At 53.4% G+C, this 12,591-nt stretch overlaps 1 protein-coding gene across 2 annotated transcripts in view; it reads left to right on the top strand.

The window, feature by feature from the left end:
• The window catches only part of Dlgap3 (DLG associated protein 3), a 67,836-nt gene extending 55,448 nt beyond the window's left edge, over positions 1-12,388 (top strand). For both annotated transcript variants that reach the window (XM_048349874.1, XM_048349873.1), the window contains exons 9-12: positions 8,076-8,560; positions 9,324-9,415; positions 9,686-9,829; positions 11,504-12,388. In XM_048349874.1, the coding sequence (XP_048205831.1) occupies positions 8,076-8,560; positions 9,324-9,415; positions 9,686-9,829; positions 11,504-11,722 (940 nt within the window). In that variant the 3' untranslated portion in view covers positions 11,723-12,388. The remainder of the gene's footprint in view (positions 1-8,075; positions 8,561-9,323; positions 9,416-9,685; positions 9,830-11,503) is intronic.
• Positions 12,389-12,591: the final 203 nt, after the last annotated feature.

The following is a 12,591-nucleotide window of genomic DNA, read 5'->3' as shown; positions in this document are numbered from 1 at the left end:
CCACATGTCCACTTCTGGCTTTTTGGTGGTTATCTCCTAAAAGGAACGCCGGATCATTTATACAGTTCGCTGCACTCACTGGCCTCTGTCACCATAGGAAATGGGACCTTTAGGTGTGGAGTCCGTTAGTACTACTCTGGCACTTTACAAAGTCTCACCGACAGGCTGAGAATGTGGTAGAGTGCTTGCCTAGCATGCATGAAGTTCAGTACCTCAGTACCACATAAACAGAAAAAGCCAGAAGTGGCACTGTGGCTTAAATGGTAGAGTACTAGCCTTGAACAAAAGAAGCAAAAGAAGCTCAGGGACAGTGCCCAGGTCCTGAGTTCAAGCTCCAGGACTGGAAAAAGAAGAAGAAGAGGAGGAGGGGGAGGGGGAGGGGGAGGGGGAGGGGGAGGGGGGGGGGAGGAGGAGGAGGAGGAGGAGGAGGAGGAGGAGGAGGAGGAGGAGGAGGAGGAGGAGGAGGAGGAGGAGGAGGAGGAGGAGGAGGAGGAGGAGGAGATGATAATCTCACTGGCTGGCTGGCTTTGAACCACAATGCTCAGATCTCACCTTCCTCAGTAGCTAGGATTACAAACATGAGCCACTTGGTGTGTGTGTGTGTGTGTGTGTGTGTGTGTGTGTGTGTGTGTGTGTGTGTGTGTTTGGGACACAGGTGGGAGCATCCTAAGATGATCCAGCCTACCACATTGATCAGGTGTCTCAACTAGGCTGATAGCAGTTGGTGAAGGGAGAAGTCAACCAGTTCAAAAAGCATTTTGGTACAAAAGGTAGGGCAGGACAGGGCCAGGAACTGAGTGTGGTTTTCTAAGTGCAGGGCAAGGTCTTGATGGGCCAGTCTGAGGCAAGATCGTGGTAAAGTGCCGGGTTGCCTGGGACAGCTGATCACACCGGGTATTCGGGAGTGACAGGTGCGGAGAAGGGAAATCTGGCCAGCTCTCTGGCCAGGTTCCCTTGCTTATCTGCTGAAAGTGTCCTGAGTTGTACACCTGCATGATCCTTGCTGCCCCTTCTGTCCCTGGCACTTTAGGGCTGACTCACCACATACCATGACCCAACTGCTACATAGAACAGAGCCACAAATTCCAGCAGTCTTGCTAGGCAAACATCCCAGACTGTCCCTACTACCTGCCACTCACTTTCTCAGACTCTTGTCCTTACTCTGTCTCACTACTGTGTATTTTTAGAAATTACTGGGTAGGAGATGTCTCTCCTTGCTGCCTTTCAGTACTATCTCTGCTAATATCTAGGCTGCCATTTGTAATCACTATTTATGGATCCGAGGATCACAATTTGAAGCCAGTCCAGGCAAAAAAGTCCATCTGAGATTCTTATCTTTAGCTAATTAAGAAAAAGTCTAGATTAAGAAAAAAGTCTTAAGGTATGGTGCAATAGAGCCCTGGCCATGAGTGGAAAAAGCTCAATGAGAGCGAAGCCCTGAGTTCAAGCCCTGGTACCAATACACACACACACACACACACACACACACACACACACACACACACTTACTAGCTCTATCTCAAGGTATCTTTATTGTACCTCTCCTCCCAGTCCCAGAATCTGAATAGATCACAATAAAAGAGCTCACTTGCCATTCCTCTGCCTTCATGCTAGGGCGACTCCTGACATCTGTGACTCAGACATCTGCCACCTCAGCTGCCTTGCCCTTTCTCACTGTCACAGCCCCCCTGGCTGGGATAGTGGGCTTACAAACCCAACTCCCAACTGAGGGGAACTTCTGGTGCCCCGTTTCAAGATAAATGAGGCTGAAGTGTGTGTGTGTGTGTGTGTGTGTGTGTGTGTGTGTGTGTGTGTGTAAAGAGGGACTTCATGGGCTATCTACTCCTAGGTTATATACACCACAGGGGCCTCTTCTATTTATTTATTTCTTCATTTAGTAATTGTAAGACAAGTTCTGGCTATGTAGACCAGTCTGGTCTTGAACTCCCGATGCTCTTGGCCTCCCCTCTCGGCCTCTTACAATGTTGAGATTACTGAGAATCCAGATTGGTTATGTTTTGTGCTTTCTGGAAAGGAGCTTCTAGAAGAACTGACACACCACCGGTTCTGCCTGATTGAAGTGTCCCTGACTGTCCCATCATTCCTCTTCTCCCCATCTCCACCAGTCTGCTGCCAAACACTCCTGGCAAAACATCTGGGAGTATCTGGGTACTGAGCATTCCTTGGGCTCCATGTCTCTTGGGGTAATCCAGTTTCTTCCCAGAGACTTCTATGTTATTCCCTAGAGACAGAGAAGGAACAAGTCCCCAAGTAACCATGAAGTAACTCCAAATCACCAAGAATGGGATCGTCGTCACCAGGAAGAACTGGAAGGGAGGAGGCCCCTGCAGCCCAGTTTCTTAAAGGCTTGGAGAGAAAATATTGTGACACATTGGTGCCCATTAGTGGCAATTCACAACTGAAGCCAATTTCTACTCTGTGCATATAGCTGTTGCTGAAGACCTCTGCAAATACTGCCAAGTCCAAAACAAAATAGGAAATGTAAGCTTTGGGCTTCACTCCCCTGGAAAATTCATTTGTTAGAGTTAAGATTAGGTTTGGTGGTGTTACTGAAAGCCCCGAAATAATAGTGACTTAAATATGGTTGAAGTTTCTTTCTTGCTTGGAAGAGAAGTATAGAGGGCTGGTAGGTGTTATACAATGTCAGGACCCAGGCTCCTGTAAGTAATACTTGCCTACAATTGTATGCTCCAAGGTGCCTGCTTGATTGAGGTTCAGCCATCATATCTACATTCTGATGATTTGTCAGGGAGGAAGAAGTTATCAAGAGCATATACCCACTTTAATAAATTATCTATCTATCTACCTACCTACCTTGCAGTCATTATGCATGTTAAGGCAAGTGCGCTAACACTGAGTTACATCCTCAGCCCAAAGTTCTTCTAAGAACACTTTCCGGAAGCCATAAATACCACTGCTGTTCATATCCTATGGACTAAAACTCTGTTCTGTGGCTATACCTAATCTTTATCCAAAGTGGCCACGTGTCCAGCTTAAAATGATGGGATTCTATTACGGAGAAAGAAAAGAAAAATAGATGTTGGGGATAATTAGTGGTCTCTACTCCTCCTTCCTTCCAGCTAACCAGCCAATCAAGTACCCAGCCAACATTTATGTTTGAGGAACTGCCCCATTTAGAGAGAGACAGATATGCAAATAAATCACTACAATACAATGTGATGCGGAGTATAAAAGAGGTTTTGTTGGGAGGGCTGTGTGAGAACAGATGGAAGTGATCAAAGCAATCAGAATAATTAATGACTACGCAGCCTAGCTGGGTGCTGGGTTCTCAGCAGCATTTAGGCTATTGTGTTTGTCCAGCTTTTTCTTCCAAGCAAACTTTCCTACTTCTCCATAACAGTTAACACAATGGGCAGGCCAGGTGCTGGTCCAAGTGCTTTTTGTGCTCAGCAATCTGCTGAGCTGGTGCCATTATGGTCCCACTTACCAGTGAGGAGATGAACCAGACACAGGCCATGGAGTTGGAGCTTGAGCCCAGGTTGGCTTTAGGGCACCTGAACCTTAAACTTGCTACGCTGCTGCCTGCTCCCAGATTGATCAATGCTCCTTCCTCTCCCTGGCCCCCACACTGTCCAGTAGACGGCCTCCCCAACCACCCCTCATGATGAGGGAGGTCATTGCACCTCTCCTTTGCCTCCACCACTGGCCCTGCCTCAGTAGTTGGATATTTCTCTTTCTGATTAGAGTGGCCCTCTCTGTTGGTCTAGAGAGGCCGTGGCACTGGTTGGAATAATTGTCTCATGAGAGGAAACCACTTAATCTCTGTGTCATTTTTCTCATCTGTGAGTGTGGGTGACATTCCCACCCTTACCCAGGAACTGGTTGTGAGGACAGAGCATGATCAGTCATGTAAGGTGCTTAACTTAGCACATGCTCAGTGCTCATAGCAATACTCAGTGCTCAGAGGTGCTTCATTTAGCACATACTCAGTGCTCACCGGATATTTCTTTTTTTTTTTTTTTTTACCATTCTTGGAGTATTGGCTTTCTCTTCTCCATCTTCAGTTTCTCTTTACATGATGTGTTAGTTTCCTGTCCCTATCATATTAAATTAGGACAACTGTCTTGATGTAAAGCATGCATATTTATTATCCTACATTACTGGATTTCACTGGGCTGACATCAAGGTGTGGGCAGGACTGTGGCCCTTCTAGAGGCTCTGGAAGAACCTAATTGTCATCTGTATGGAGGCTGCCTGTATTCCTTGGCTTCTGGCCAACTTCTGGCTTTAAAGCCAGCCATGCTGGGTGTAGTGATTTCTTCTTTGCATCTCCTCTGCCTCTGGTATTCCTGCCTCCCTTTCTCACTTACAAGAACCCATGTGGTTAAATTAGCTATACCTAGATAATCCAGACTATTCACTTCATCGTAGGATTATTAATTTGTGTGTGTGTGTGTGTGTGTGTGTGTGTGTGTGTGCATACATGTGCACACACCAGTCCTGGGGCTTGTACTCAGGGCCTGGGCACTGTCCCTGAGCTTGTCTACTCAAGGCTATTGCTCTACTGCTTTGAGCCACAGCTACTTCTGGTTTTCTGATGGTGAATTGGAGAGTCTCACAGACTTTCCTGCCTGGACTGGCTTTGAACCATGATGCTCAGATTTCAGCCTTCTGAGTTGCTAGGGTTACAGGCGTGAGCAACCGGTGCCCAGCTTCCAGGACTCTTTTCTTTGTTGACCTTGTCACATGCTGCTCATTGAAAGACCCTTTACCACAAACATGGCGACTCCTGATCATGTGGTGCAAATCCTCAGCTGCTGGCTGGGAGTGATGATGAAGACTGTGCTTCCCACTATCCCCATCGCCTTCTTTGGAGCTTGGACACTGAGAGCTCAGTTAGACACTGACTTGCAGCCATGAAGCCTGGAGAGGCATGTGCTTCTTGTAGACTGTTGTGGCTGCTTCCGTGAAGATGGATTGGGATCCTCTGATGGCTCCCCACAGACAGTTGACAGGCAAGCAGGCCCTGTGGTGCCCAAGGACAGATCATGGTTAGTGGGAGTGACAGGGAAACAGGCAGGGATGGCATCTCTTCAGATATGTATTTACTGAGGCAAACCCTATCTCTATCTCTCCACGGGAGCTCTGAAGTAGCCACAGGTCAACTAGAGCCTGAAGACACAAAAATATCCATGGGGAGCCAAGATGCATCCTGACAGTAAAGACACAAGACTCACCAGAGAGAACAGTTCAGCCAAGCTACGGGGCTGCCTTTGAGTGATGGAAGACTGCTGAGGAGAGGTCTGGGGGTGAAGGGGATCACAGAGGAAGAGGCAGCTGGAGCTAGACAAGGAATGAGGAGGAGGAGGAGGAAAGAAAGAAGGAAGGGAAGGAGGGAGGGAGGGAGGAGAGGAGGAGGAAGGAAGGAAGGAAGGAAGGAAGGAAGGAAGGAAGGGAAGGAAGGAAGGAAAGAAGGAAGGAAGGAAATAAATTTTGGGCAGGGGAATAGCACATGCAAAGCCTATGAGAGGCAGGACCAATCTCATCTCTGGGGAAACAAGAAGGGTGTGGAGATGAAGTTGGAGATGAGGACTGAATATCTGGAGTGTAAGGGCCTCAGGCATGTGCTAACACAGGAAGTTTGAGCTTTTGTTGTCTCTGAGGTGCTATGGAAGTGTGTGTGTGTGTGTGTGTGTGTGTGTGTGTGTACGCTTGTGTACATGCACTGGTACTGAGGCTTGAGCTCAAGGCCTCATGTTTGTTTGTTTTTTTCCTTGTCCTGAGTATTGAACTCAGGGTCTGAGTGCTGTCCCTGAGCTTTTTCTTTCAAGGCTAGCACTCTACCACTTTAAGCCACAGCACCACTTCTGGTTTTCTGGTTAATTGAAGGTAAGAGTCTCACCGTGTTTCCTGCCTGGGATGGCTTTGAACTGTGATCCTCAGATCTCAGCTTCCTGCGTAGAGGATTCAGGTGTGAGCCACTAGAGCCCAGCAGGCTTCACACTCTTGCTTACCTTTTCCACTCAAGGCTGATGCTCTACCACTTGAGTCACACTCCATTTCAGACTTTTTGCTAGTTCATCAAAGATAAGAGATTCTTTGGTTTATTTGCTTGGGCTAGCTTTGATCTATGATTCTCAGATCTCAGCCTCGTGGGTAGCTAGAATTACAGGTGTGAGTCACTGATAACTGGCTATGAAAAGGGTTTTGAGCAAGGGGGAATGCCTTGGCAGACGTCAGTTTTAGGAGGACTACATTAATCTTGTATAGACTGGGGAGGGAGAATGGGGCCTCAGACTTCAAAGTTTGCAGTATGTGATTTTAGACAGAGGAGATGCCTTAGCAATCATAGGGTCATTGCTGTAATTTTATATGTAAATATATTTATATATAAATAATACATCTTTACATCTGCATGCACATCTGTGTTTGTGTATAATAATCATGTGCATCACATAGTATATTTTAAATATACCTTTTTACATACTAGATGGTCTAGATGATTTTCCTAGGGCACGTAGTGACAAAGCCAGCACTGGAACTGAGGTCTGCCTCCTGGTCTAGTGTTCCTCCTCGGCACTATCTAGGTGGATGTGCCGTATCTGAAGGGAGACTAGACCAGTAGTCAAGGCAAATATTGATGCCAGTCTAGACTGGAGCAGACACCAAGGTGAAGACCATGTGGGAGGCACTGTTCTCTGTCTTCCTTTCTCTCTGGGTGGGGGTGGGGACCTAGGGCTTGTTAGAAACTGCACATGAGTGCATCTCTCTTTCCTGGGTCCTGCAGCATCCTTCTGGGCCTGGTTTCTATGGCAACAGGCTCCCAGCAGGCAGCCTGCCAGCTGTAGGAAAGCAGGCAGGCAGGCAAGGAGAGAAGGGCTGGGCAGCATGAGGAAGGCTGAAGTCAAGGGGGTTGGGAGGGTCTCCTGGGAGGCTCGGCAGGCCCCTGGAGCTGGCCTCTCGAAGACCCTCTCACTTCTGACTATGTGGAAGTGAAGGTAGTTTAGGACCCAACGGGCTTTGAGCCCTGGACCTTCTGTTTATCTTCTGCCCTTCACATCTACTGACCTCTACTTAAAAAAAAAAAATCCTTTCTGGCCCCAACCTCATGCTTCTTGTGGGGGAGGGCACTGACTTCCTAACAGAAAGAGTCCCTACTCTGAACTCAAAAGGAGAAAGAAAATATGAACAAGGCCAATTGACTTTCTGTTTTGCACAGGATTTGCATATGATTAATTCAAAGACAGGACTTTTCCAGGCCTTGTGTCATTCTTGCCAACAACTTAATTCAGCTCTACTGGCTCTGGCATAGTGTGTCTGGCTAGGCTCTGGGCTGAGCCGTGAGGGACCCCAGGGGACTATCCTCCCAGAGGCTCATCGCTCCCCTAGCCCCTCCCAGACATCATTTGTGGTGTCCTAGCGGTTGAGGCCATGTGGAATACTTGGAACCCAGAAGCTCTAGTCCAAATCCTGGCTCTGCTACTTGGTGGCTGGGTGATGGTGACCCCTGTGAGCCTTCCTTACATCTCTAGAGCTGAGGATACACTGAGCATTCAGTGCTAACCAGCTCAGACTGTGGTGGTGTTAGGATCCTGATATACTTCTGCATTTGTGGGTAGGGAGCTTAGCACTCACCTTCCTCCTGAGGCCCTCCCTAAGCCTTCTCGTCCAACCTACAGGGAGCAGTTTCCATGCTTCCGATAGGGGTCTACCCTGATTGAGGTAGGCCAGCACCCATTCTGGCCTTGGAGTACTTAATGTCTGTTAGGTATTTTGACTGACCCTTTCACTAAAGTTTGTGCATTAGTTACAAGGAATGATTGATTTGAAGGACATAGATTCATTGACATTGCTTTATAGGGAGCCTGCCTCCCTCATCCCCTTCCTTTGTGTGTGTGTGGGGGGGGGGTGGGTTGTGGGGCTTGAACTCTAGGTCTGGGACTGTCACTGAACTCTTCAGCTCAAGGCTAGTGCTCTACCACTTGAACCACAGCACCACTTCCTCCCCTCCCCTTTTGCCTGAGATGGGACCGAGGGCTGAAATGACACTGCAACGGGATGCAGAGTGGACAGGCAGGTGTCTGTCTTTACAGGCGGGCGAGGTTCAAGCGCTCCAACAGCGTGACGGCCGGTGTGCAGGCAGACTTGGAGTTGGAGGGCCTGGCTGGCTTGGCCACAGTGGCCACAGAAGATAAAGGCCTGCAGTTCGGACGCTCCTTCCAGAGGCATGCCTCTGAGCCCCAGCCCGGGCCCCGGGCCCCCACCTACTCAGTCTTCCGAACGGTCCACACGCAGGGCCAGTGGGCCTACCGCGAGGGCTACCCACTGCCGTATGAGCCGCCGGCCACCGATGGGTCACCTGGCCCTGCCCCAGCCCCTGCCCCTGGCCCCGGGTCTGGCCGGCGTGACTCCTGGATGGAGCGTGGTTCACGTAGCCTCCCTGACTCGGGCCGCACGTCCCCCTGCCCACGGGATGGCGAGTGGTTCATCAAGATGCTGCGGGCAGAGGTGGAGAAGCTGGAGCACTGGTGCCAGCAGATGGAGCGCGAGGCGGAGGACTATGAGCTTCCTGAGGAGAGTGAGTCTGTGCCAGCCCCTCTCTGGCGTGCAGGCTGGGGTGCAGCCTAGGGGAGGGGTGGGTTTACTTCCTCTTTGATCCATCAGCATGGAGTTTGAGGGTCTCCACTGCACAAGACTTGCCAGGATCTGGTAGAAGGGATGTGTTTCAGGGGCAGGGAGTAGGCCAGGGCTAGGACTAGGGGTGCTAGGCTGGTAAAAAGCTATCAGTCCAAGTCACCAAGTCTGTGGGAGAAAAAGGAGGCTCTCCAGATCTAGACTGGTGGGGTGATTCAGTCTTATCCATCTGCGGCATAATGGTGGTTTGCCAAGTAGATGCAGCCCTGTCATGAGTGGGGTCATGGTTCTTCTCCAGAAGCCAGGATGAAAGTGGTCACAGGCTTACCACAAAATCTCCAGGTTGGCCAGAAGGCAATTGTTGCATTCATGAAGTTATCTCACAGTTCTTAATGAGCACAGTAGGCATGCCTGATGAGTGACGAAGTTCAGCCAGGAGATGGCTGGGCTAGTGCCCTGGCCAAGCCTTCAGGGCTAGGCCCTGAACTTGGGAGGAAGGCTACAGGAGGAAGAGCACTCAGTAGACAGTATGCAGGAAGGTGCATTAGGTGGGATAGGAGCTTGCCTGTCAAGACTTAAAGATGGGGAGGGGAAGAGGGTGAGAGAGATCCATGGGTAGGTGGCAGAGCCATGCAGGGAGGACTCCCTGGGGGCTGGGGAAGGAGAGGCCTTTTCCCTTCCTTGACTGAGTTCCTTTGGGTCTGCAGTCCTGGAGAAGATCCGCAGTGCCGTGGGCAGCACACAACTTCTGCTGTCTCAGAAGGTCCAGCAATTCTTCCGGCTGTGTCAGCAAAGCATGGTGAGTGTCATAGAGCCACCAGGTGTGTGACCCTGGCAGGTGACCTAGAATGTGAATGGGAGGTGAGACTGAGCCTCTATATCTTCAGTGGGTATTTTTGAGTATTGTGTCTGGAGGGAGGGGGCAGGTGTTGGTGTCTAGGAAGGAGGGCCCTGGAATATTTCTTGCCCCTGTCCACCATCAGGCTCCTGATAGCAAGACTGGACAGGACTTTCTGGGGTCCTGGGTGAGCTCAGTCCTCCCAGACTGCCTTGTCTTCTACTGTTGCAGGACCCTACTGCGTTCCCCGTGCCCACCTTCCAGGACCTGGCGGGTTTCTGGGACCTCCTGCAGCTCTCCATCGAGGATGTGACCCTCAAGTTCCTGGAGCTACAGCAACTCAAGGCCAACAGCTGGAAACTTCTGGAGCCCAAGGTGTGTGTGTGTGTGTGTGCGTGTGTGTGTGTGTGTGTGTGTGTCTGTGTGTCTGTGTGTGTGTGTTGGGGACAGTCCCTTCTGACTGAGGGACCACTGTCTGGAAAACCCTCATCACAGGAACTAGTATTGGGGGGAGCGGGAGGGGGAGACACAGGGAGAGAAAACCCATGCACAGAGAGGATCCCCTGGACGCACAATGGGTGGCCATCCACTTCCAGAATGGCCACATTCCTGATCTTCTTGACCTCAGGGCTTGTCCCTGAGTAGTTGGGAGAAATGAACTAGCCCTTCTAGAAGGAGGCCTTCAGCTCAGGCCTAGGCACAGAAGAGAGTGCAGTCTTGAGCACCCCCTCAGCCCTCAGCCTGCTAGACCATATCCACCATGGGTCTCAGAAGTGTAGTGGATGAATGCCTTTTTGCTGTACCTGGGCTGTGGAAGGTGCTGTGCCCCTTCCCTCCTGGGGTTCAAAGCCCACCCCCTGCCCCCCTTCCCGGTCCTCATTCTGATGGTGCTGTTGAGGTCTCCACCAGAGGGTGCTCCACTCCATCATGCTTTACTGAGGGTTGGGGCGGGGGATGGGGGGTGGGGGGGTGGAGTGGGTGTTGACCTTGTCAGACTAAGTTCACCTGGGGCTCTAGTGCTGTGGCATCCACAGACACTGCGTTTCCATCCCTCTGGGAGCTGGGCCATGGGTATGGCAGGGTGGGATCGTGGTGCGGGTGTGGTCCTCCTCCCAATGCCAGGGTATGATTGCAGTGCCCTCGTGGTCCCCATGTGGGTGTATCACAGTGCCCTGATGGTCCCCGCACAGATGCCAGGTGGTCCCCACCCAGGTCCTGGTGTGGGGTTGTGGTGCGGGGATAGTTTCTGAGGTGGTCCCCGTGTGTGTGCCTGGGTGGTCCCCGCGTGGGTGCTGAAGTACTCCCTGGGTGTGTTCTGGGGTGGTCTCTGGGGTGGTCTCCGGGATGGTTCCCGCGTGGGTGCTGGGGTGGTTCCTGCGTGGGTGCCGGGGTAGTCTCGGGGTGGTCCCTTCATGGGTGCTGGGGTGGTCCCTTCATGGGTGCTGGGTGGTCCCTTCATGGGTGCTGGGGTGGTCCCCTTGTGTGTGCCGGGGTAGGTGCCGGGGTGGTCTCTGGGGTGGCTCCAGGGTGGTCCCCGCGTGGGTGCGGTGGTAGTCTCCGGGGTGGTCCCCAGGGTGGTCCCCGCGTGGGTGTGGGTGTGGCTCCGGGGTGGTCCCCGCGTGGGTGTGGGTGTGGCTCCGGGGTGGTCCCTGCGTGGGTGCAGGGTTGGTCTCCGGGTGGTCCTCGCGTGGGTGCTGGGGTGGTCCCCTTGTGTGTGCCGGGGTAGGTGCCCGGGTGGTCTCTGGGGTGGTCCCTGGGTTGGTTCCCGAGGTGGTCCCTGCGTGGGTGCGGGGATGGTCTCTGGGGTGGTCCCCGCGTAGGTGCGGGGGTGGTCTCCTGGGTGGTCCCCAGGGTGGTCACCGCGTGGGTGTGGGGGTGGCTCCAGGGTGGTCCCCGCGTGGGTGCGGGGGTAGTCTCCGGGGTGGTCCCCAGGGTGGTCCCCGCGTGGGTGCGGGGTTGGTCTCCGCGTGGGTGCCGGGGTGGTCTCCGGGGTGGTCCCGCGCACGCAGAGGCTCAGCCATCCTCGGCCTGACTCGCTGTCCCCCACAGGAGGAGAAGAAGGTCCCTCCGCCGATACCAAAGAAGCCCTCGCGGGGCCGGGGCGTGCCGGTGAAGGAGCGCTCCCTGGACTCGGTGGACCGGCAGCGGCAGGAAGCGCGCAAGCGGCTCCTGGCGGCCAAGCGCGCGGCCTCCTTCCGCCACAGCTCGGCGACCGAGAGCGCGGACAGCATCGAGATCTACATCCCCGAGGCCCAGACCAGGCTGTGACCCGCCCGGCCCGCCCGGCCCACCCGGCCCGGCCGGGCCCGCGGTTTTCTACCCGTACTGTACACCCAGCGTCGAGGTCACTGTGAACGCGGCCGCCCCGCGCGCGCCCCGCCGGCTCCGCGCGCCCGGCCCCTCCCGCCCGACACTCTCGGGGGGGTTTTTTACCTTCCTGACCCCACGCGAAGGCGCCCAGGCTGGGCTGGGGGCCGTGCCTCTCCACCCTGCGCCCCCTCCAACCTGGAACCCCCACCTTCCTGGTCCGACGCTTTGCCCCTCATCTTCTTCCCCGTGGGCACCATCTCTGCCACTCTTTTCCCCCTCCCTCCCCACGGGCCAGGCCGGGCCGGGTCCCCCATCTGGGCTCTGCATTCCCCCCACCCTACCCCGCGGGGCTGGGCTTCGTGGGGATCAAGCTTCGTGGCTTTTTATGAAGAATCCCGAACCCCGCCTAGGAGCCTGCTCACCCTCCCAGGGCTCCACCCTTAGCCCTCTGCCCACAGGACCCAGGGACCACTGTGGCTGGACCAACCCAGGACCAGGGCACCTGGGCCCTCTCCTCTTTCCCAGCGGCTGGGGAGGGGAGATGGGGGCTTCCCCTCACCACACCTGTGGCTGTTCCCACCTCCCTATGAGTATCCCAGGAAAAATAAAACCGCAGAACTGCACTGAGCTCCTGCTCTCTCCAGAAGAGGCCACCTCTTATCTGCCCAGTGTGGAGGAGCTCAGAGAAGGGGCCTTGGAGTACATGCTCTTGATCTGGGAACTGTTGGGGTTGCTGGAGCCACTCCCAGGGATGGGCCAGCTGGGAGAAAGGGGATTCCGCTGGTGGACACAGTGAGAACCTGGGCCTTCCTGGAGGGGACAGGGTG

Source organism: Perognathus longimembris, chromosome 7 (assembly GCF_023159225.1).
Source record: "Perognathus longimembris pacificus isolate PPM17 chromosome 7, ASM2315922v1, whole genome shotgun sequence".
NCBI classification, from domain to species: domain Eukaryota; kingdom Metazoa; phylum Chordata; class Mammalia; order Rodentia; family Heteromyidae; genus Perognathus; species Perognathus longimembris.
The sequence above is the reverse complement of the archived record's forward strand: the minus strand, read 5'-3'. Positions and strand labels throughout refer to the sequence as shown.